Below are 22,360 nucleotides of genomic sequence, written 5' to 3'. Positions count from 1 at the left end.
AAAGCATGTGGTGTCCCGGGTCTGGTGATGACGCATGATGATCAACTGCTGTACGTGTGTTATGTTATCTTGTGTCATCACCTTAGCCTTACTTAATGACAAATCTTAAGTCAATGACTACTAGTCACGGATGAAAGCTCAGTGAGTCCTTATTGTGTAGTGTGATTAACAAGGACTGATCTGCAAAAACTGACCAAGGCCACACTGTTTATGCCTTGGTTATTTTATAGTGCCACCTGCTTCCTAACTGACCACAGGCAGCTGTGGGAATACATAGGTGTTTAAGAGATACATGAGGTCTGTCTTTATCAATGTCCCTAGAGGACAGACTAAGCTAGGAGAGCTTTTTTTTCTGGATCAGCTGTGCTTTTCTGTGCAGTGTGCTGGAAGATCATTGTTAATAACAACGGCCTTAACAGTAACACTCAATCTTTTTAATTTTGGGTTTCTACAAGGAACTGATCAAACTCTCCAAGAGCCAAATCAAACTCACGATGTGTGTTAGATTAATATAATCTCTCTCTCGCTATATATTTTTTCCACACAAGAGGACAGTTTAGAGAGCAACTATTTAACATTTGTATCCTGCTACTTTACACCAAACCTACTGGCATAATGGTAAAATACAGAAAAGGTAACTGAATGGTCCAGTGAAATATTCGATTTACTGGGATGAATCAAAACATTACAAATAATAAAAATAATATCCAAGCCACCCAGTTGTCCGCAAAAATATTCTATACTATTATATAATATGATAAATTATTAGGTTAAATATATTTATGAATATTTAGGGGTAAATATATCTGTGGGTAAACGCATTTTTAGTAGCCGTATAACATGACTAGTACTGTACTAATAATGCGAGTCATAACGTTTCTCTACAAATTAGCAGTAGTAAAAAAACAATTCAGGAAGCTGTACTGATTCTGCGCGCGCCATACGTGTTCGGCTCGCGCTCGCGCCCGTTCCGTTCCGTTCCCTCTGCGCATGACATCACCGCCTTAAATACTCCAATAGATTTTCCCGTATTTTCGTCGCCATCCAGCGCAGTAGAGGAGGAGAAATAGCGGACGGGTTTTTTCAGTGATGTGTTTTCTAGTCAGCTGAACCTCGTGGACAGAAAACGTTCATTTTATTTTTATTTTAACAGACTCCGCATTTCGTTTGTGCTTGGAAAAACTGCAGAGTGGTATTTTTGCTCGAAGAACTCGGTTCGAGAAAGAGGGAGGCGTGAAGGGAAAACTTTTTTTGTGCCAAAGTGAAGAAACCGAGGTTTGTTGTTGTGAACGCGTCCGTGTAAAGGCAAAAGTTGGGGATGTCTCTCTCGGTACCTCAGAACGGTGTTAAGGGGGATAACGAACCCGTCATCGAGCTTTTTGTGAAGGTAAGAGCCTGACTAAAAACTAATTTAAGAGAATATAAAAGAGATGGTGCTCACAAAATAACGTTCGTTTGTGAACGGACGATATTTTGACTGAAAGATACACATTGTCACCTTTTGCTTTCAATATATGTTTAAAAAAATACGATAAACGTAAATGATGTTGACCGATACCTAAACGTTCACACTGCACCTCCCAAACTACAGGCTTCTGTTGTAATTGGAGTCATAATTATATTTTCTCTTTATAAATAAATTATTCAGTCAAAGCGACCACATCAACCCGCAGTATGTCTAAAACAGTGTCATAAATTGGATTCAGCCGTTGTGTTTTGCATTAAGAGTGAATGATGACATTGTCCATGTGAATGTCAGACGGGTGGATGCGTTTTCTCAGTATTACCCAATATCTATGTGCTGCTCCTTTTATATTCTTATGATTTAAATGGAACAAAAAATAAAGGGAAAGATTTTACTCCCTCAGACAGATGCACGAAGCACGCGGGTTTAAGAAGAGGTTTCCGACAACAATGTAGCCCACGTCTGCAGTTCCCAATCCCGACTGCGGGACATCCGTCCAGTCCAGGATACAGTTACCCACACTTAAGTTACATTAAACTGAGCCAAAAAGAGCCTAAATGTGCTCTGCAAGAGATATTTCTATTAAGAAAGGATGTTGTATTTGATACCCTTTGAAAGGACATAACAGAGTTTTATATCTTAACCCTGAGATGGTGTTAGGATACATTTTTTTGTTGTTGTTGTTGGTTTGGTCCTTAAGATTAAACTCTTCGTCATTTCCAACATAAACTGAAGCTAAGGAATCCGGCCCTTCCCTGGATCTTTGAGTAATCAATCTGGAATTATTCAAATTCCTTTCCATTGCTGGAACCCTGCTGTTTTCTTTTTGTCTTCTTGCCTTTTCTCTTCTTTTCTCTCCCTCCAAAGGCCTTCTGCCAGGCAGAGCGGGAAAACTCCCAAAAGACTGAAAGGGGGGTGAGAAGGGAAGTGGAGGAGGGGAGGGAGTTACAGAAAGAGGAGGGGGCTCCTAACAGTGGATGTTTGGGGACTGAGATCTTTTTGGAAGTGTGCAACAAGCTCTCCTCTCCAACCCACATGATTACCAAACTCCTTGTGCATTGAAGCTCGGATGACTTTGGACCTCAGGCTTGAAAATGCTTACCAGGCGTGTATGATTCCTGAGCCTTTAATTAAAGGATGCCGTCGCTGTATTAAATGGACTGTAATTAATAATTCAATGAACATTACAGCAGTTTGTCACGTTAGAAGGCACTTGTATAGGTCAGCTCTTTTTGGAAGTTGTGAAGTGACCCTACAAAACATTAGAAGAGACTTGTATTTTAAATATGGGCTTTGGTTTCGAACAGATTGATTGTTCAATTTGTGTGTGTGTGTGTATATATATATATATATATATGAATATATATATATATATATATATATATATATATATATATATGAATGAAACATTATATTATAAAATGTATATGAAATAATGTTTTAAAGTTGTAATAAGTTTTGAATATAAACACCATTAATATAAGGATATGGTCACTTTAGAGAGCATTTGTGGGAATTTTGTCAATGTTTATAAGTACAGAAACATTTAGATGGGTTCTAATTAATACTCAAAATGCACACAACTCAAATTTTTATTATAAAGTGTCCATCCTTCTGTCTTTCTCATGCCCTTTTTTAAGAATGCATACTGTATGAAGTGCAGAAGAATATTGGTGTGGTAACATGATCTAGTCCTCAGTGATATGGATCTCCGTTGATGAGTTTTTAATGAATGGGTTAGTCAGGAAATGATTGTCTCCTATTACTGGGGTTGTGATTTTAGGTTCGGCTTGACCACCCAGCAGTGTTGCCTGATCATTACATAGTGAATCAGCATCAAACATTAGAGCATGAGCAGGAATAAAAGAGTTCTCCTGCTGTTGTGGCTTTGATGTGGAACGGCATGAAGAGAGGGCGCAGGTCACCCTCCTGCAGCTCTGACAGACACCGCTGATATCAGATGAGCTGCAGTGACACTTGCACTGTTTGCGTTTAGTTTCTATGGCACCTGGGTAAAGAGGTTCATTTTATATGTTTGAAAGTGCACACACTGCAGCAGAAAGATAATGGTGACCTCTCTCCCTCCCTTTCTGTTGTTTTATGTCTCTCTCATTCATAATTAACAGCATGTGTGTACCACCTTTTCTTCATGCACAACATCACAGCAGGACCAGCCCCATTGTTGCCATAGAAACCAGGCAAACCTTGCCCCTGTTGGCGGCTGATAATGCAGTCATCTCCCTCCCTCTGTAGAGCCGCACCTGCTGGCCATCTTTACCACGTGGAGATTTAGATTTTTACTTTGATTGCGCTAAAGCACTCTGCACTTGTGTTGGTGTACGATACAGTTCAAAAAGAGTCTGAAAACATTCCTGTGTGTCTGAATCAGATCAGCACTTGCTGGTTTAGAAGTCTTTGTGTTTCTCTTAGCTAGGCATATATCCTCCATGTTCTCTAATGGATTTGAGATTGAGAGATCAGCCTCAGAGCTTTAATGGGATCAGTGTCTCATAAATTAATGTGACTTCTCTGGAGTATGATGCAGCAGAGCAAGGATTTGCAGTTCTCATGGTTATTGAATGTGAGGCTTATTTTGTTTTTTCACTGAAATGCACCCATTCAAGTCAACATCTGGAAGTGTGGTTAATCATAGAGATTTAGAGTAGGAAATGGAATGCATGATACACTTGGTTATCGGCTGAATTTTTATCAGTACTGGATATTTAGTTTTATAATATGTGCAAGCCTAATTTAAAAGGACTTACAAAGGCAAATATTGTTATTCGTATTGCTCATGCATACGGTTGGAGATTAAAACAAGGTATTAAAGGTTGATGAGTAACTTGTTCTTCAGCATTTATGCTACATGCCTTTAATTATGCTCAGACCATGCAACTTGAGGATTTATAATTTTCACTTGGAACAATATAAAATTGTCAAGAAATCTTTTAAAGGTTGGACAGAGTTGTGTTTTGAGACCAGACATTTGTAGAGGCTTGGCAAGTAATTTTCTTCAAATTGTACAGATCATTCATGATCTACCCAATTCTCTACCTCAGTGTCAGTACAGGGTCAAAACTAGGTCTGATCACCATGTGACAGTGGTAATGTTTACTCTGCAGAAGGATACTGTCACTCAGGTGCTTTACACAGTCCAGGTGCTGATGATGCAACCGCAGTAACCCTTGCTCTGCTTTGATTGGCTCTTTAGATTAATTATTGCTTATGCTGCGTGCAGAGTCAGATGACCTCAGTGTTTTGTCTCTAGTTTGATTTTTGTTTAAGCTGATGTTCGCAATTGTTCACTGCGGACAGCAGAGTTATAGTTTAATCACTGCTTATGAATTAGAGGCCATAGTTTGGCCTTTTTTTTTTTTTTTTTTTTTTTAGCATTGCATGTATTTTTGAAGGAACTCTTGGCTGCTTTGACAAAAAAACAGGATGGGCTGACTTGTGAAATATTTAGTTTTATCTTTTTTTTTATATTCATGTGGAGTTCATAGGCTAAGACCAATTGTGCTGTAAACCGCATCATGTCTGTCAAAACCGTGAGACTAGCACAGAGCTTTGGAGAAGGATCATGGCACAGCTCAGAGTGTCCTTTCATCTCTTACAGCTTTCATTTTTAAGCCAAACTAGCGGTCAGGATTTTTCAGTCCAATTCCAGGGTGTTAAATATGCAATTCAGTCTGTAATCAGCTGCCAAAATAGGATCTTAGATAAACACAGACATTTAAATGCATCCAATGATTGGTGAGGAAATGGCCATGAATTTGTTTATGGATTGGAGAAAGTTTGTGTGTGTTCCTGTTTGCATACAGACAGTGAGATAGGATTATTACAACAGACAGACATGGAAACATTCTTGGCTTTTAGGACACCAGAGTCAAATGCCTTCACTGCATGAGATCTGTCCTTACTGAACAGCCTGAAGGACAAAAGACATGCACAAACTCTCTCACCCCCTCCTTTCCTCTCTCTTTTCGTCCTTCACCCAGTCACGTTCACTGACGGCTCATCTGACCAGAAAGCTGCAATGCAGTCATCTTCGTATAGTGAGCTATCGTGGTGAAGCTTCAACCTTTTGTTTGGTGCTCTTTTGTGTCCTCTTGGTCTGGTTTTATGTGTGGGCATTACTTTTATTTTCAAACCAATTAAAAGTTTGTGTCTGGTGCCCCTCCTGAGTCACCCATTCTGTCTGCTGTAGTAGAGTACAGTAGGATGTTTGGGTGTAAAATATTTTTTCACCAGGAACACCCTTCAACTTTAATTAAATGAGAAGCTTTGTGGCTATGAATTATGAAATATCAATTATTAAATATTTAAATCACTATATTAATTTTATATGGAAGAGTTTATATTATATTAAGAAAAAAAATTATTTGTAGGGCTGCACAATTCAGCCAAAGTTTTATATATATATATATATATATGTATGTATGTATGTATGTATGCATGTATATAAACCCTTATTAAATATTTATTGTTCAGTATTTATTTAGAAGGTAAAGATAGCAGAAGAAGCACTAGCAAATTATTTTCAGTTGTTCTGTTGTTGTGGGGTGCATCTCATTTACAAAACCGCACACCTGTGTGCCTGCAGACTGTGTAACTTGATCCTGCATGACTGGATGCATTTGTTTGATATTATTTATGCATAACATGATGTGTAGATGTGGATGTGGAGGGAGTTTAGCTTGGGCCAGATGCATAAAGAGGAAAATTTTCAAAACTGGATTAACCATAGGTTAAATCTTCCATAAATAGCCAGTTACATGAGACCTAAAATAGATATTATGAGTTTGTTTGTGTGAGACTAACTTTTGCATCCATGTGCCAAGAGCATATGGAGCTGTGTCAACGTGGTCTGATTTCCTCGCAGGGCTTGAACAGGATTGTGTGGATGTGCAATTGCCATTATGACATTGAATGCCACTGTAGGATGACATCTGTAGCATTGCCATCATTTGAATTTCATTTTAAATGTTAAATGTAGGCAAATTCGACCAGGTTCTGCTAGCAGGAGTAATTTTCCTATGGCTGTATTAACCTTCTTAGATTCTGCCCTTGATCTGCGTGTGTTTAGTCTTGTCGAATATCATAGCTGATTGGCTCTCGTCTCCTGAACAAAAAAAAACTGTTTTTTGTTCATTTGAAAAACACTTGTTTATTCAGCTGGTGCCATATTGTGTAGTCTGTGGTGTAGGTCAGGTAAGACTCTGCATGTGTCCATTGATGTGAGCGTGCGAGTGTTGACCAATGACTGGCTGGAAGCGTGGCCGTGAGTCAGCAGTCTGGAGTCTGCTTTTGTGTTAGGAGGAATGTTCGCACAAACAGTGCTATGCAGGAGGTCTGCATCTGGAAACATGCAGAATTCAGATGCCAACAATTTATTTTAATGTCTATATATCTTCCTCGCTTTTGCTCAAATGCTATTAAAGTGTTGTACTTTCAGCTCTCTTTAATGTGTTTTAAAATAATTATTTCATGTTCATTACAAATTAAAGATGTATTTGATTACCATAAACAATTCTGAAAGTTGAAAGCTGGATATATGCATGTTTGTGCATACAAAAAAAATTATATTGGGGTGAGATACAACTGAACATCATCTGCATATAAATGAAAAATTCCATATTTCTGAAAAATCAAACCTATAGGCAGTGTATGAATAACAAACGGAGTTGGAGCAAGAATAGAGCCCTGTGGAACACCACAAGACAGAGGAGTGGTAGAGGAAGTATTTTGTCCAATACATACACTGATCTTATGGTTGGTTAAAAAAAGACCTAAACCATTGAAGAGTAGTGCCTCAGAGACCAATACAATTCTTCAAGTGTGAGAGGAGTACATTGTAATCAGGTCAAAGGCTGAAAAGGGGGTTTCCCGAGGTTTCTAAATGGCCAGAAGTTCAATAGTCGTTGAAGTGATGTCTAGGGAAGCCCGTGGTTGGAAGTTGTCTGAAGACACGGAGCTGTGGGCTGGTTGTAGTTTTAGGTGGGCACTCGAGGTCAGACTCTGAGACACTGCGTTACAAAACTCAGAACACGAAACTCTCAATGGAAAAGAAAAGAACAGAAGTAGATTGACGTGACTAGGTGGTGTTTCTTCTCATCATGCCTAAGTATCAGCAGGCATGCAGGCCGAAGTGATGACTAAAAGCAATAAATAAAAAAAAATAGAAATACATGAAATCATCGATTGTCTGACGTGATCGTCATTTGAAAAATAAATGTTTCAGTATGTTTCTTTCAAATGGGATATCCTTCTTTCTCCCTGAGTCTGTATGTCTTATTCTTTCCCTTTCTCCTTCCTTCTTTTTCCCTCCTTCCTTATAAGGCAACATCATGGCCAGATCGTGCAAAAGGGGCTGGAGAATGAGCAAGTTGTGATTGTGAAGAGTTTGGCTGTTTGGAGTTCTAAATTTAGTCTGCTAGGCACTAGCCCTCAGCCCCACCTTCTCACACACACACACACACACACACACACGTCTCTGTCCTGTGGGAATCTCACAGTGTGGCCTAACAACGGAGGGCTGAAAGAGAGATGGAGTGAGAGTTGTTGTTTATTAAAAACACTTTGCATCCACCTGAGCTTGATATAAAAGAGCGTGACTTTGTTCAGCATGTTCACAAGCTTATCTGGAAACCTTTCGATGATACTTAAGATAAACCCTGATTACATTTATTTGCTTTGAAAATGTTTTCTAAATAGGGATTTTAAAAAGTTTAATGTAACTATATTTTTATATTACAAACTATCATTCAAAACTAAAACAAATATACATTTTATCTTTTGAATAAAGTTACCGTTTAAGTGACCGTTACCTTTGTTTTGAATAAATGCTGTTGATCAAAGAATCCTGAAAATGATTATGCAAAAACATTTTAAGCAGCACAGCTGTTTTCAACATTGAACTATCAACCGTTTGATGTTGATAGTCATCAAAGTCAATTTTGAGAAAAATCTAATCAAGTTTTCTGAAGGCTCCAAAGCAAAATCGCAGAGCAAAGTTGCATTTTTCCTCCAGTTCTTTTCTTAATAATAATTATAGTATTAATAATAACAATATAGCCTTTTTATTTTCTTTATTATAAATAAGAACAGATGCAAAAAAAAAAACAAATATAAGAAAGAAACAAGATGCATGACCTTTTTCATTTTACAATAAGCAAAAGCATTCGAGTAAGAAAAATAAATAATCAAATGTAAAAATCCCTTTAGTCTGTCAATTTCAAATAAATTGATTTATTAAAATTACAAGAGTAGTTAAATCCAGAGAAGCAAGTAATTCCCTCTTCTCTTTTATTGTTAGATTAACATTGAGATGGCCTATATTAAGACCTAGTGTAATGCACGGATCTAATATAATGTTACACATCAGATGTTCTTCCCCAACAGTCATATGACGCGATTTAAATCTTTCCTTTCTCTTTGGAGTGTTACAAGCTCTTGGTGCATAAAGAAGATTTGTAAAGTTGCAAAGACTAAAGTCTCAAATCTAAGGAAATATTAGTTAAAGTTAAGAGTCAATCACACTTCCCAAAACGGCTCATTCTAACGCCCCCACATCTCTACGTCACTATGTGGGAAGATTTGCTTAACGCCACCCAGATGTTCACGCAAAGAAAGAAGGCATATGTTTTATTCTCGTTGTAGTATTGTTGTTGCCACCGGCGCCATGTCGTATAGACGCTGTGTGTTTCACGGTGAAAGCAAAACTACTTTGTTTGGCCTTCCAAGAGAGGACGATATCTGCTTCATCATGCCTGGAGCTGATCTGTGCTGGTCGCTGAGGAAATACATCAACTTTGCACCGTGGACGAAGCGGAGTCCAGCCCAGGGTCATCACATGTGGTTGCCGCAAGCCCAAAGGACTTTCCTTTATAGAATCCGCCGGCCGCCCCATTCTCAAGCCCGCACAAATTGATTGGCCAATCACAACGCGCTGGATAGCTGGCCAATCAGAGCGCACGGTGCTTTTCAGACCGATGAGCCTTGTAAAGATTGACACGTTTCAGAAGGCAGGGCATTGAGGAACAATAATGTACAGTATATGGAAAATAATGGGGTTTTTTTTTAACCTTAAACTGCATAAACACATTTCATTACACCAAATACACAAAATAGTTATTTTTAGCAGCATAAAATGACCCCTTTAAGACATAACCAATTATGTTTGCGTGAATACTTAATGTAATTCTGTATATTATGCATTGGATAACCGTCAGCGTGAAAAGCGTGTGGAGAAAAGGTACTCCTCTCCGAAACATGTAAATAAAGGTAATTAAACCTTTAAAATTATTGTTTGGAGCATTGGACGAGGGCGTAATAAACTAATTTTTGTGACGACCTCAAAATCTACTAAAAATCTAAATATTTCACTCTCTTTCCCTTTAGCTCAAAATTAGCCCATGCGTAATGACTCCTTTTGCCAAGACGGGTCACAAATGTTTCTCCAGCACCAAATAAGCTTTAGAATGATTTCTGAAGGAACATGTGACACTGAACACTGGAGTAATGGCTGTTGAATATTTAGCTTTGCCATCACAGGAATAAACTACGTTTTCAAATATATTAAATAGAAAACCGTTCTTTTACACGTCAATAATATTTCACAATATTATTTTTTTTCATCAGTAAATGCATTGATACACAAACAATATTGTCTGTATATATAAAAAATGTATGTAGTACTTTATGTGCATTTGTTAATTGTTTTAACAATTGTTTTTCATTTTATTCAATCAGGGGGGGAAAAAGATTTTCAGGGACTGAATCATCATACTAAACATTCAACAGACTGTTTAAAAACATTTTGGAAATGAATCAAATATTTTAACTCTGTTTGGTAATTCTTTTGGAATAGGTTTTCCAAATTTCTTTTTTTTCGAGGTTGCTGTATTGCCATATAAGGTACATATCCTGTCCTTCATTTCCTTTAGACTGCCATCTGTTTTTCCCTTTTTTTCTTTTGGAGGCTCCCAGTGTGTTTTTAAGAGGTGTTCAACAAAAGCGTTCTGTTTGTGTTTGGAGAGTCATCCATATGGATCTGCGAATGCGAGACCTCTCTCTGAATAGAGAGTTGTGTATGGAGAGCAACATCTATGGAAAACAGACTCCCAAACACATTGCTGCTGTTCTTTTTTTTTTTTTTGACCGTGGGCATCTTTCAAACGTCATTTCCTATTTTAAGGGGACAACATCAGTTCTGTACAAAATTGGCTGATAAAAACACACCACACAGACGTTTCATTGTCTTTAGATCTGAGTGGTGTGTTGTGTAGCTAGTTATTTTAGTCCGATTGAATGGGTTTTAATGTAAGACTGGACATGTGAGCAGCTGTCTGACTCTGAGAGGAAATTCTTACCCTCAGACGACGTCACAGAACCCTCACTCAACACCCCATGCCAGACATTTCTGGAATATATTCTGCTCCCCTCCCCACCGTCCTCGGAGGCCTTACAGAGGGGGACGTGAGTGAGAAGTGGAGTAGAAACACAAAAAGGGGAGAAATTAAGACAGAAGGGGGCTTATCATGTAAACTGGAGAGAATCCTCTCTAGTCTGTGAAAGCCCACCTGCTGCTGCCACACTTGTGTTCCTGTCATACTTTTTGTCGTTTTATGGCTTTGCTATAGGCTATATAAAGTTGTAGTCCGTAAATAAGCTTCTTTTATAAAATTTGATTCAAAAGTAACTGAGTTGGTTTCTAATCCGTTAATAATTAAATCCATATTCTCTTAAATTGATTTGAGTTTTTCTATCTGTATCTCTCATTAATACAAACAATTGGTCTTATTATTAAACCTCTTTGTGTAAAAAGAGGCTGTTTGCTGTCTGCTAAATGGAGCAGATGAGTAAAAACACCCTGGGGAATCCACAGCTGTGGTGACCTGCAGGCTATTAGTACTGTTCCAACTTCCAACACCATCCTCCGTTTGTAGCCTCTATGATAAACCATTTCTGCTTTATCAATTTTTCACCTTTTCTAAATTTGAATGGGGTTGTCTTTAGACAACAGAGCCTATGATTCTGATGTTTGTAGAAAATAAATCACTTAAGCATGATGAATGATTATTGCTAAGTCCGCAGTTTTTCCATTACTTTGATCACTGGAGTACTGAGGCTGGATAATGACAGTCACTCAGGAATGCTTTGATATTTTACCTGTAATATGTAGAGAATGGGGTAATATATAAATATATTATTAATCATTTTTTTATACATTAATTTTTTTCAGAACTTGTCACTTTCGATCAATTTAAAGGTGTTTATGATGTTACAAGACTTATTTAGCAGCACAGCTTTCAATAACAGTTTTCATCAACATTGATTATAATAAGAAATGTTTTTTTTTTTTTATCCCCAAATCTGCATATTCAAATGTCTAAAAGGATCATGTGATACTGAAGACTGGAGTGATGACTGCTGGAAAACAGCAAAAATAAAAATCACAGGAATGATTATTTAAAAATGTATCAAAATAGAAACCCGTTATTACAAACTATAATAAAATTAAACCGTATCACCGTTTTTGATATAAATGAAGCCTCGATGATGAATATAAGCAACTGTATGTAATAATCCTATTTATATGCCCTCCTTATTTTGCCTTCTGTATAATTTTAGGTTTGTAAAATAGCCTTTGTCTAGAGTACAGCTCTACAGATTTTCTCAACCAACTTTGAGTTATTGCTTGTCAACTGGTATTAAAGGACTTAATAATTTATATTTGTTTGGGTTGTAGACAGTATATGCATTATGCAGAGAAATAAGGATTTCATTTCAATCGAAGCTTAATTTCTGTTGAAGTTTTAAGGCAAACACTGTAAGCACAAAGCGAAGCAGCTTTTTTAAAAGCAATATTTTGTAAGGGTTTTTGTTTTTTTCCACAGTTCTTGGCTGTGTTTTTGTGTAACAGAAGTTGTTTTGTGTGGTCTATTGTCAGCACTAATAGGCTGAACTCCACAGGACAGACACTACATCTGTGTGTCTCTATGGAAACAGTTGTCCTGACCCTGTGAGACAGACTCTTCCCACACCCTCTTACAGTGACCATCTTTCATTGGGTAAAATCCAGAAGTCACTGAATCATCTTGACTCATTAAATCTCGGACTCTTTCTCCCCTTCTTGAATAATGCCCATTTTCTTTCCCAGAATGACCGTAGTTTTATTTTGAGTATGTGAGTGAATGAATGTATTATGTAAAGGGGCACCAGCACATTTTAACAAGAGAAGCCACCGAAAATGAACCCTGAGTCAACTGCAGAAAGACCCGCTACACAGATCAAAGCTTTTGTTTACCACAGAGAGAGAGGAAAGTGTATGAACAAGAGATCCCAGCAGGGTGCCTGGACGGGGGAGAGATGGAGGAAGAATGAAAGAGCACGAGAGCGTGAACTCTCTAGAACAAAGTCTTCTGTTCTTTACTGCTGGATTCTGTTCAGTGTGCGAAACCAGATAACACGAGAGCTAACAACAATGCACCGCTGAGGGAAAAAAGCTGATTCAGATATCAGTGCTTCTCTGTTAGGTTTATTGAACTCTGAGAATGTGCTAGGATCCAGAACAGACCGTTTATGATTGTGTAATGCCTTCCTTAAATGGTACAGAATGGGTTTCATCCAATAAAAGGTAATGATTTTTCTTATCGTTGTCTTAATAATGATATTTTCTCCCTAGCTTTGTTCCAAAAGCCGCCTCTATTCCTACTGCCTAAATAGGAAACTGCCTCAAGAGATTTCATTTGAGATTTGTAACGCTTTACACAAAATGCACAGGTAGCTTGACTCTCAGATGATTTTAATATAGGCATTATAGAGAAGAATAATGCAGTTTGCTTAAGCATACATTATTTTTTTTTTTTTTAAGTAAACGGGGTTTTCTCATATAAATGCTGTTCTTGTATAATTTTTATTCATCTGAAAAAATGATGGTAGTTTGGCCAAAACAAGCCGTTTTAAAAGGCAGCATGAAGAAGTCTGTGCATTTTTTCATCAAGCGTTGTTTAACCTGCTCCCTATGGGGCAGCTCAATAGGTTTTGGTACAGAACACCGGTTTCTGTCTGGTCAGGTCAGTCTCAGTGTCAGCTCATTGCTTCATTAGCTGAATCTAAATAGCTGAAACGCACAGGAACATCTCTGTTATTCTCTGAGTCATAAGCATCTTGTTTCTGGAGATTAGTGGAGGGCTAATGGAGAGATGGTCTGTTATGTGTTGGAGTTCACACTAAGTTTGGTATTCAGCCGAGAGATGCGGTGGAGGAGGATGGTGATATCTCCACTGTGGAATTCATGTCTTGCAAAAAATGTTCACACATTTGCTATGCTAGCACTTCAGAAAGAAAGATTTACTGGCATTATAAAGGCTTACATTGCTAAAGAATTAATTTACTTACAAACGTGCTTTGAAAGTTTTAAAGGGGCACTCCACCAATTCCCTAATTAATGAAATGTGCATAATAGGACAGGCTCACACAAAATCACACAGCTAGCCAAATTCCATTCTCTTCAGTACTCCACTGTTGTACATTTTTAACTAACTGAATAAATGTATGCTCTGTACATAGATATGTATATAGTCAGGTTTTGTGTACTTTTTTTCAGGATCTCTGGATGGTGTTCAGGATTAAATTCTCCCTGTAATGCCATTTTGGAAGTCTCCTACAATAGGATTGCATGCAAAAAACGCTTTTTGTTTTCTCCACATATGCATTTAATATCACCCAATTTTCCATCGACTCTCTAACGATTCACCCGAAGCAGTCTCTCTAAAACCGTCGTTTTCGTAAGCGTACTTTGCACAGATTGGTCAGATGGCCCAGTCTGTTGTGATTGGTGTACCGTGTACAGTGCGTGTTCGAAATTCCCATTGCAATAGTTCTGTATTTTGCACATTCGATTCAATTTAAACATCTATTATTTATCATACTTAACAGGTTGTGATTCAGTGGAGTCAGCTGGTCCAAATAAACTGGGTACTGAGCCATTTTTCAAGAGTAAACGGTTTGTGAATCCCACTGTGAACTCCCAGAGATTGGAAAAGTAAAGACATGTTTGTGGGCAGGGTCAAATTGTTCACAGCCGGCCAACATAGAACATGGGTGGGAATTCTGCAAATGTGTTACCTTGTGATGTATAGCTGTCATGGAAGTGGGATTCGACTCATTTAGGCTGTACAGCGTCGATTCTTTATTTTGGGAAACAATAACCATTTATAATGCACTTTTGGCTTTACAACTTTGCAGATTGTATACATTCACATACATTAAACACTGCATGAAAGGCAATACTGGAAATGGCATAATAGGGGCACTTTAAAAGAACACTGTTCATGTACACTTTTGTAGCTTTCAGTGCCCAGTGGGTTATGACAGATTTATGGAAAGTGGAAATGGCCGACATGTTTTTAAGAGCTGGCCTTCTGCTCTTAATGTTGGTTTTGTGTTTTGAAGCTAGGTTAATTTGAGATGTTAGTCTTCTGTCAAATAAATCTCAGTAAGGAGAAGTGATTCTTTGTCCGTTATCTTTCTAGATGTGGTTTAGTTGTTTTCTCTGGCTGTAATCTGATATATACTCTCTCAGTGATGGTACAGAGATGTACGGTAATAACCCTGGGATAGCAAAATGTTTGCTGCTTTTCTAGCAGCTGTTGTGGAGCAACACGTTGGAATGATGACAGTTTTACTGATTTCTCAAGTCAGACTAACATTTTTCTTTTTCTTCCAGGCGGGCAGTGATGGAGAGAGTATCGGCAACTGTCCATTTTCTCAGCGTCTCTTCATGATCCTGTGGCTGAAGGGAGTGGTCTTCAATGTCACCACTGTGGACCTTAAGAGGTCTGTGTGAATGGTCACAGTTTGTGAGCAGAATTTCCCTTAAAAGTGACTTAAATCTGACAAAACCTTACATGGGGACATAAAATATGGTCTTTGTTTGGAAAACAAAACACTTTGTTTTTTGTGTCTTTTAGATGGCAAATAATGTGGGCATAGTGTGTGTGTGTGTGTGTGTGTTGGTGAATCTCATTTTCAGTCATCTCAGATATTAATTTTCATTATCAGTCTTAGGCATTCGCAGTTGTCTGTGATGGTGTGTGTGAGCGTGTTCAAGTATTTCACTGAGGAATTTAAGACACTAGTGTGACAGTGAGGCAGCAGTGATGATGCTTTATCTTGCGCCCAGGTGCCAATATTGACAGATTCCTTTATTTTGATCCTTTTTTTTTTTTTTTAAATCTTACTGACACAGTATATGCTCTAATATTTAAACCTATTCACATCAATCTATGATGTGTGTGTGTGTGTGCGAGAGAGAGAGAGAGAGAGAGAGAGAGAGATTAAATGATTATTTGAAGAGCGCTTCCACACCTGTATCCACATCTGGTCTTCAGTCAGTGTTTTATGAGTCTGTACCAGAGACAGTGATGAGCTCAGTTTATGACCCTAACATGAAATCAAGTGAAACTTGAGTGACTATTGAGTCATCTATTATTTTTCTTGCTTGCTTGCTTTCTTTCCTTCTTGCTTGCCTTTTCTTTTTTGCAGGCTTTATTTGCTTGCCTTCCTGTTAACTTTCTCATTTCTTACCCTTTCCTTCTTGCCACCAAACGGAATAGGGTGCTCATGCCAGAGGTGTGAGGTTATTTCCTGTTGTTGTAGTTTTGAAAGATCAGAGTGTTCCTGAATGCAAAGCCTCATGCGACACATGAACCCTCAAGTGTTGTCAGATTTCACATCTGTCTTCCTTTGTGGATATCCAGGAACATCTTCATTTGGGGGGAAAAATATTCCTGTAGAAGAATCTTTTAGGGGGAGGATTAGTATTAAAAGGGCTGTGAGTGCTCTGGAAACCCCCTGTATTGTGCCACAGTGTGCAGCTCATCTCACCTTGTATTCTAAAAAAAAAAAAAAATCATTACATTGCTTTGGGCTCTGCCATGCTGACCTCCTGTTATAGTTCAATTATAAAACATTTTTGCAGTTCTTAGGTGTACTTTTTTTTTTGGTCATTTTATAAATTATCATTTTATAATTCTAGAAAACCAGCTGATCTGCAGAATCTGGCCCCAGGAACGCACCCTCCCTTTATCACCTTTAATGGAGAGGTCAAGACTGATGTCAACAAGATTGAAGAGTTCCTAGAGGATGTCCTCTGCCCTCCAAAGTAAGTCAAAGTGTGTTTGTGTATTTAGTGGTGCTTTTCCAAAGCATGGTACGCCACGGTACGGCTCAGTATGGTTCACTTTTGGAGGTTTTTCCACTGGGTACAGTACCTGGTATTTTTTTCTAGTACCACCTCAGTTGAGGTTCAAAGTGATCCATACCGGTGACTTGTAAACTCTGCTGATCACAGATTGGCCGGAAAAAATCGTCACTACCTGCGTCACTGAACTTGTGACACAAACATGACAAAACTGCTAGATTTAAATCGGCACAGCCAGCAAAGAAGTACTGTTGAATAAATACAGACATTCCTCTTATTGATAGCAGAGGAGTGGATCCACCGAGAGCTTGATGGGGCGATGTGGAATGAATTCAAACTCCAATGACTCTTATGTGAATAATCCCACCCACTCTTAGATACTAAACTGCAGTGTTAACGCGAACCGTCCTGTACCGTACTGAGCCGTGCCGAGTCAAGTTGTACCTCGCAATGAAAAAAAAAACATAAGTGTCACACAACAAAAGATTTTATTTGATGGCTGTGTGTTTGTATACTCAGGTACTCTAAACTTAGTGCCAGACACCCAGAATCCAACACTGCAGGGATGGATATATTTGCCAAGTTCTCTGCCTTCATCAAGAATTCCAAACCTGATGCCAACGAGGGTAACCAGAAAGATTTCACTCTTTCACCTCCATACAAAAGACCAAATGTACATTGTTCAGTGGAATAATCACACATTTGATAAGCTGTTTAACAGTACAAACACTTTCTATTGCTCTAGTTTGAGAGATTAGACCTGGTTATGGTTGTCTTGTCTCACATTGTGTATTAACATGCTTTACTGCCACAATTAGATCAAATTCCATACTAGACACTGTTGCCTGCAATTAAGTTTTTGAAAGAAGAGCACCTTTACTTTTATCATAAGGTGTTGAACTGTTGTCAAAATGATAAAAACACTAGGAATTTGCTTTTGATGCAAAGCCGCACAATCTCAAAGGCTCCTCCACTCAATAGGAGTTTGGCAGTGACCCTGAACATAAACTATCTTCAAGAGTCTCCACCCTAGTAAAATGTTGACTGTGGGTGATAACAGCCGTTTTCATTCCAGCTGGAGTCTGTCAACATTGTCTCAAGGCTAGCAGACAGCACTCTATACAGGAGACATGGCCAGGTTATATGTACCACCTCTCACGGAGAGCAAACTTTAGCATTTTAGTTTGCACACCTAAGTGTTCCCCTTTGCTTTTTGTTCTGGTGGGAATTCTTGTAATTTTTTTTTTGAAAGTTTAGAGCCAAGTTGGTGAATTGCAAGGATCTGATTTTTACCTGAGTGTGATTGTGCCCTTGTGTGGCAGTTAAGCAGAAGTGCAGCCAAACACTGCAATTATATTTTGTTTCCCTCTAGAGGGCAGATTATATGCTTTTTAACGATAATTAATCAGTTCTTCCTATGTATTTTGTGAATTATATATTATATTGTATACATTATTTGATAATTATTTTATAATTAATACATTATTGATAATTATATATTTTATAATTAATGTATACTATTACATTACATATATTTTATAATGTGTCCCCTTTGACAGCAAGATGAAGTAATACTTCTAGTAAGTTTTTAACTTTGTGTAGCTTGACAATACAGTTGTAATTTTAATTAATTAAGCTTGTTTTTAATATTTAAAAATTTTGAAATTGATGTTCTGTCAGTAAATGAAGTGAATTGGATAATTTGTGACTTATGGTTGTATCTTTCCAATTAAAGCTGCGGTAGGTAACTTTTGACGTTCTAGCAGTTAATAAACAGAACTGCTTGCGTCTTGGGGAAGAACATCATAGCCGGAACTACTTCTCTCTGTTTATGTCTATGAAGAATCACAAAGGTACTGGGTTACTCCGCCACGGTACCCCCGAAGCAATCTAAAATAGTCCGAATATAAACACTTATTATAGGTGTACCCTAGTGATTCAGGACAAGCTAAAAACATGGTTTGGAAAATGGATTCATAGTGTACTCGCTTATTACATACATTTTTCTACATTTTGAACACAAACAAAGTTACGGACCGCAGCTCTGATTGGTTGTTTCTTACCGGGAGCGGTCCGTAACTGCAAATGGCAATAAGAGGAGCTTGATTTTTTTTCACAGATTATCTGTCTCATATTCTACTGTCAGGACATAATGAATGGTTTAATAAATATGTAAAAAAATATATTTTTACAAAAGTTACCTACTGCAGCTTTAAGTAGTATAGTTTTTGTGATTATGTAAAAACAAAAAAGTTTTAAAGTGGCTGACAGTCTGCAAGGAAATTTTGATATTATTATTATTACTATTTTATTAATGGAAATATTTATATTTTTCTATTTAAAAATTTAATCTGGATAATTTGTGCTTTAAGATTTCTTTTGGAGTGTTCATATAAATAAAAAATAAATAAATAAAAAAAAAAAGTGACATGAACACAATTAAAGTGTGTTTTTTTTTTTTTTTTTTGTTTTTTAACTGGTATTGACATAGGTTTGGAGAGGGGACTGCTGAAGACCTTGCAGAAGTTGGATGAGTACCTGTGCTCTCCTCTGCCAGATGAGATCGACCACAACAGTATGGAGGAAGTGAAGGCCTCCACACGCGGTTTCCTGGATGGTGAAGAGATGACCCTGGCTGACTGCAACCTGCTGCCCAAACTCCACATTGTTAAGGTAACAAGCCATACAGGCCATCCTACTGTACACATCAGATTGGAATTTGATACTATTATTTTGGATTTAAAGTGATCTATTAATATTTGCCCCATGCTGGCAAAATGAGTCAGAATGCGCACAGGCTAATTTTGAGCTATAGGCAAAAAATATATATTTTTTGGTCTGTTTTGAGGTTTTCACAAAAATGAGTTTAAGCCCTCGTCTAGTGATCCCAATGATCCAAATAATAATTTTAGATGTTTAATTATCTTTGTTTGTATGTTTTCTGAGAGGAATACCTTGTCTCAGCTCGTTTCTCCTGCTGACTGTCATCCAAAGCGTGCACATGATATAGAGAATTACAGTATTCAAGTATGTCTTAAGTGAACGCTTGGGGAACTGTTGGGGAAAAACATCTGATGTGTTGCATTATATTAGATCCAAGCATTACAGTTTTGTTGTTAATCTAACAATAAGAGAAGAGGGAATCACTTGCTTCTCTGGATTACATGAGGAACGGAGTAGAAAGATGTTCCAATAACTTTTTTTCACTTTTGTCTTGCAGGTAGTGACAAAGAAGTACAGAGGCTTTGAGATCCCTAAAGACATGACAGGCATCTGGAGGTACCTGAACAATGCCTACAAGCGTGAGGAGTTCACCAACACGTGTGCCAGCGACAAGGAGATTGAGATCGCCTACGCTGATGTAGCAAAGCGGCTTGTCAAATAATGGCTCAATCTCCTCCACTCCACTCCCTGTGCTGGGACTGTTTATTTTCATCACATGGGAAAGAAAAAAAAACAACAAGATATGGACTCCTTTTTTTCCTTCTCTTTTATTTTGATTAAATACCCCAATGCATGACCCCCCTAACCATTACAGCTCTTCAGGACATATCAGTCATTTTCAGTGTGGCCGAAAGGCTGTTTTCACACTTCTTTTTTTTTTTCATTCTAGTTAAAGCAGGAGGTGCCAGACACTGTCAGTGTATCGCTGGCTAATAGTGTGTGAGCATGTGACTCACGCATCTATATTCCTCTCACCCACACTATGTAGCAATAAGAGTGGGTTCACCAGCTTTTTGTTTTATTATGGATTTAATATATGAAAGACGCTTCTTCTAAGCTTGCAAAGCCAACAGCTATGAGTTTTTTTTTTTCGTTATTGTTTAAATGCATTTGAACAGTGTTGAAAGCTCCAGTGTTTATTTTCAGTGAGTTTTAGAGAGTGAAGCACTTTGAACACACAACGTCTCAAAAGACCCTTTATCGAAGTTTGAAATGAAGTGTATATTGACTTGCATTGATATCAGAAGGCTGACACTTAAATATGAAGTTCATATCATACACATTAGTCATCAGTTGCTTGCAAAATGGCACATTATATATCGTGTCAGTTTGCAACACCTGTGTGGCCTTTTGATGAAGGAAAGACTTCTTAAAAAGCAACTTTAGATACATGAAGAGATTCTATAGATCTGCCTTATTCACTCTAGATTCATTATTTTACATCAAGAGTGCTGCACCATCATAACTGCGTTCCATGGCATGAATCACCTGTGTATAGGACTACATTCACCTGCACTTCACATGAAGTATCCTTAACAATTTGAATAGTACCAAATGGGATTTTCTATCTGTCTTTCTTTTTAAATAAATGGTTTAAATGAACAAAGAGCTTCTCATTTAAATAAGTTGAATTGTTTTTAAGATGTTGTGCTATCAAAAGAAGGATGACTATTTAGACCTTACCGAGATAGCCTTACCAAGATAGTCTACCATTTTTGATGAAAGACTCTGAGTAAAATACTGAATTTTATGTTGAAACCGCATTGAATGAAAGCTTGTAGTTTCTGATTTGGAAAAATATTTTAATGACAGTGATAAATGAAAGAAACTGGTTGCCGTATGTTTTTTCCAATTCTTTTTGTGATTGAGAATTTTAAATACTGTTTTTGGTTCTCAGAAATGAACATGCAAATTATATACATTCATTAACTGAATGTAGAAGAATGACACTGACTTGTAATGAGTGACACGCTTGGCCTTACACATTTTCCCAAGGTAGCAAAATTAAATGTTAAGCTTTGAGTTAACACTCAAATAGAAGATAGAAGCCATTAAAATAGACAAAATGAGAGTAAAATGAACTGACACATATATCTGTGCTGTCGGAAATGAGTGAGCAGCTGCCCTGTGGGAACAGAAAACTTGAATGTGTTTGCATAGGGGCTTGTTTTCTTTTTTCCTCTCCTGTTAAGCTGATCCATTAATGGAGTGGATGGTTGAGTGAAAATGTAGGGATAATTATGTTTTAGTTTTTTTGTGTGCGATTCAGTTCACAGACTAGACCATCATTGGCGCACTATTAGGAAGTTGGACGAGGGCCACTTTTTTTAATTTCAGTTTTGTGCATTTAAAGGGATCATCAGTGTGCCTTTTTTGAGAGAGAGATGCTCCCTCCATACTATTCAGCCCTTAATCATTTTTTTGAGAAACTGAATGTTAAAGTGTTGCTCTTTGTAGGTTTCTGATTGGACTGGTGTTTGTGCACGCAAGGAACAGGCTTGACATTAACTATAAAAACACTGCATGTTTGCCATATTCCATTACACTCTCATTAAATAAACTGCTGGTAGCTATGACAAATTTGGAGTATTAATGATTTTAGTATAAAATATTCATTCCATACTAATTGAATGGACAATATGCATTGTCACTTTTATACTTATGACAGTCAGCGATTTCTGTTTTTAAGGGCAAGACTCCAACTTCTTTGTGTCTTCCTGACACATCTGATTCTGTCGTCTTGAATGATAAGAATAACCATGAACACATAATGCATTTAGCCATTGCTTAATGAGGGATTGAGAGTTACACGTGGTCAGCTTTAACTATCATTGTGATAATATGCTGGTTTTTATCACTTTATAAAACAGGGTTAGTGTTTAAAGTTAAACAAATTAATGAATACCACATCACTGAATTCATCAATCTCATTGCTGATACTGTGTTTTTGTTTTTCCATAAAA

At 37.6% G+C, this 22,360-nt stretch overlaps 1 protein-coding gene across 1 annotated transcript; it reads left to right on the top strand.

Annotated features, from left to right (window-relative positions):
- Positions 1–1,008: 1,008 nt before the first annotated feature.
- On the top strand, positions 1,009–21,003 carry LOC127933350 (chloride intracellular channel protein 4). The gene is made up of 6 exons (XM_052530292.1): positions 1,009–1,387; positions 15,198–15,307; positions 16,509–16,634; positions 17,193–17,299; positions 19,165–19,346; positions 19,894–21,003. The coding sequence occupies exons 1-6, from the start codon at positions 1,319–1,321 to the stop codon at positions 20,056–20,058; spliced, it is 759 nt and encodes a 252-aa protein (XP_052386252.1). The 5' UTR covers positions 1,009–1,318; the 3' UTR covers positions 20,059–21,003.
- The last annotated feature ends 1,357 nt before the right edge of the window (positions 21,004–22,360 follow it).

This window comes from Carassius gibelio, chromosome A17, assembly GCF_023724105.1.
Source record: "Carassius gibelio isolate Cgi1373 ecotype wild population from Czech Republic chromosome A17, carGib1.2-hapl.c, whole genome shotgun sequence".
NCBI classification, from domain to species: Eukaryota; Metazoa; Chordata; class Actinopteri; order Cypriniformes; family Cyprinidae; genus Carassius; species Carassius gibelio.
This window is presented reverse-complemented; position numbering and strand designations above follow the sequence as displayed.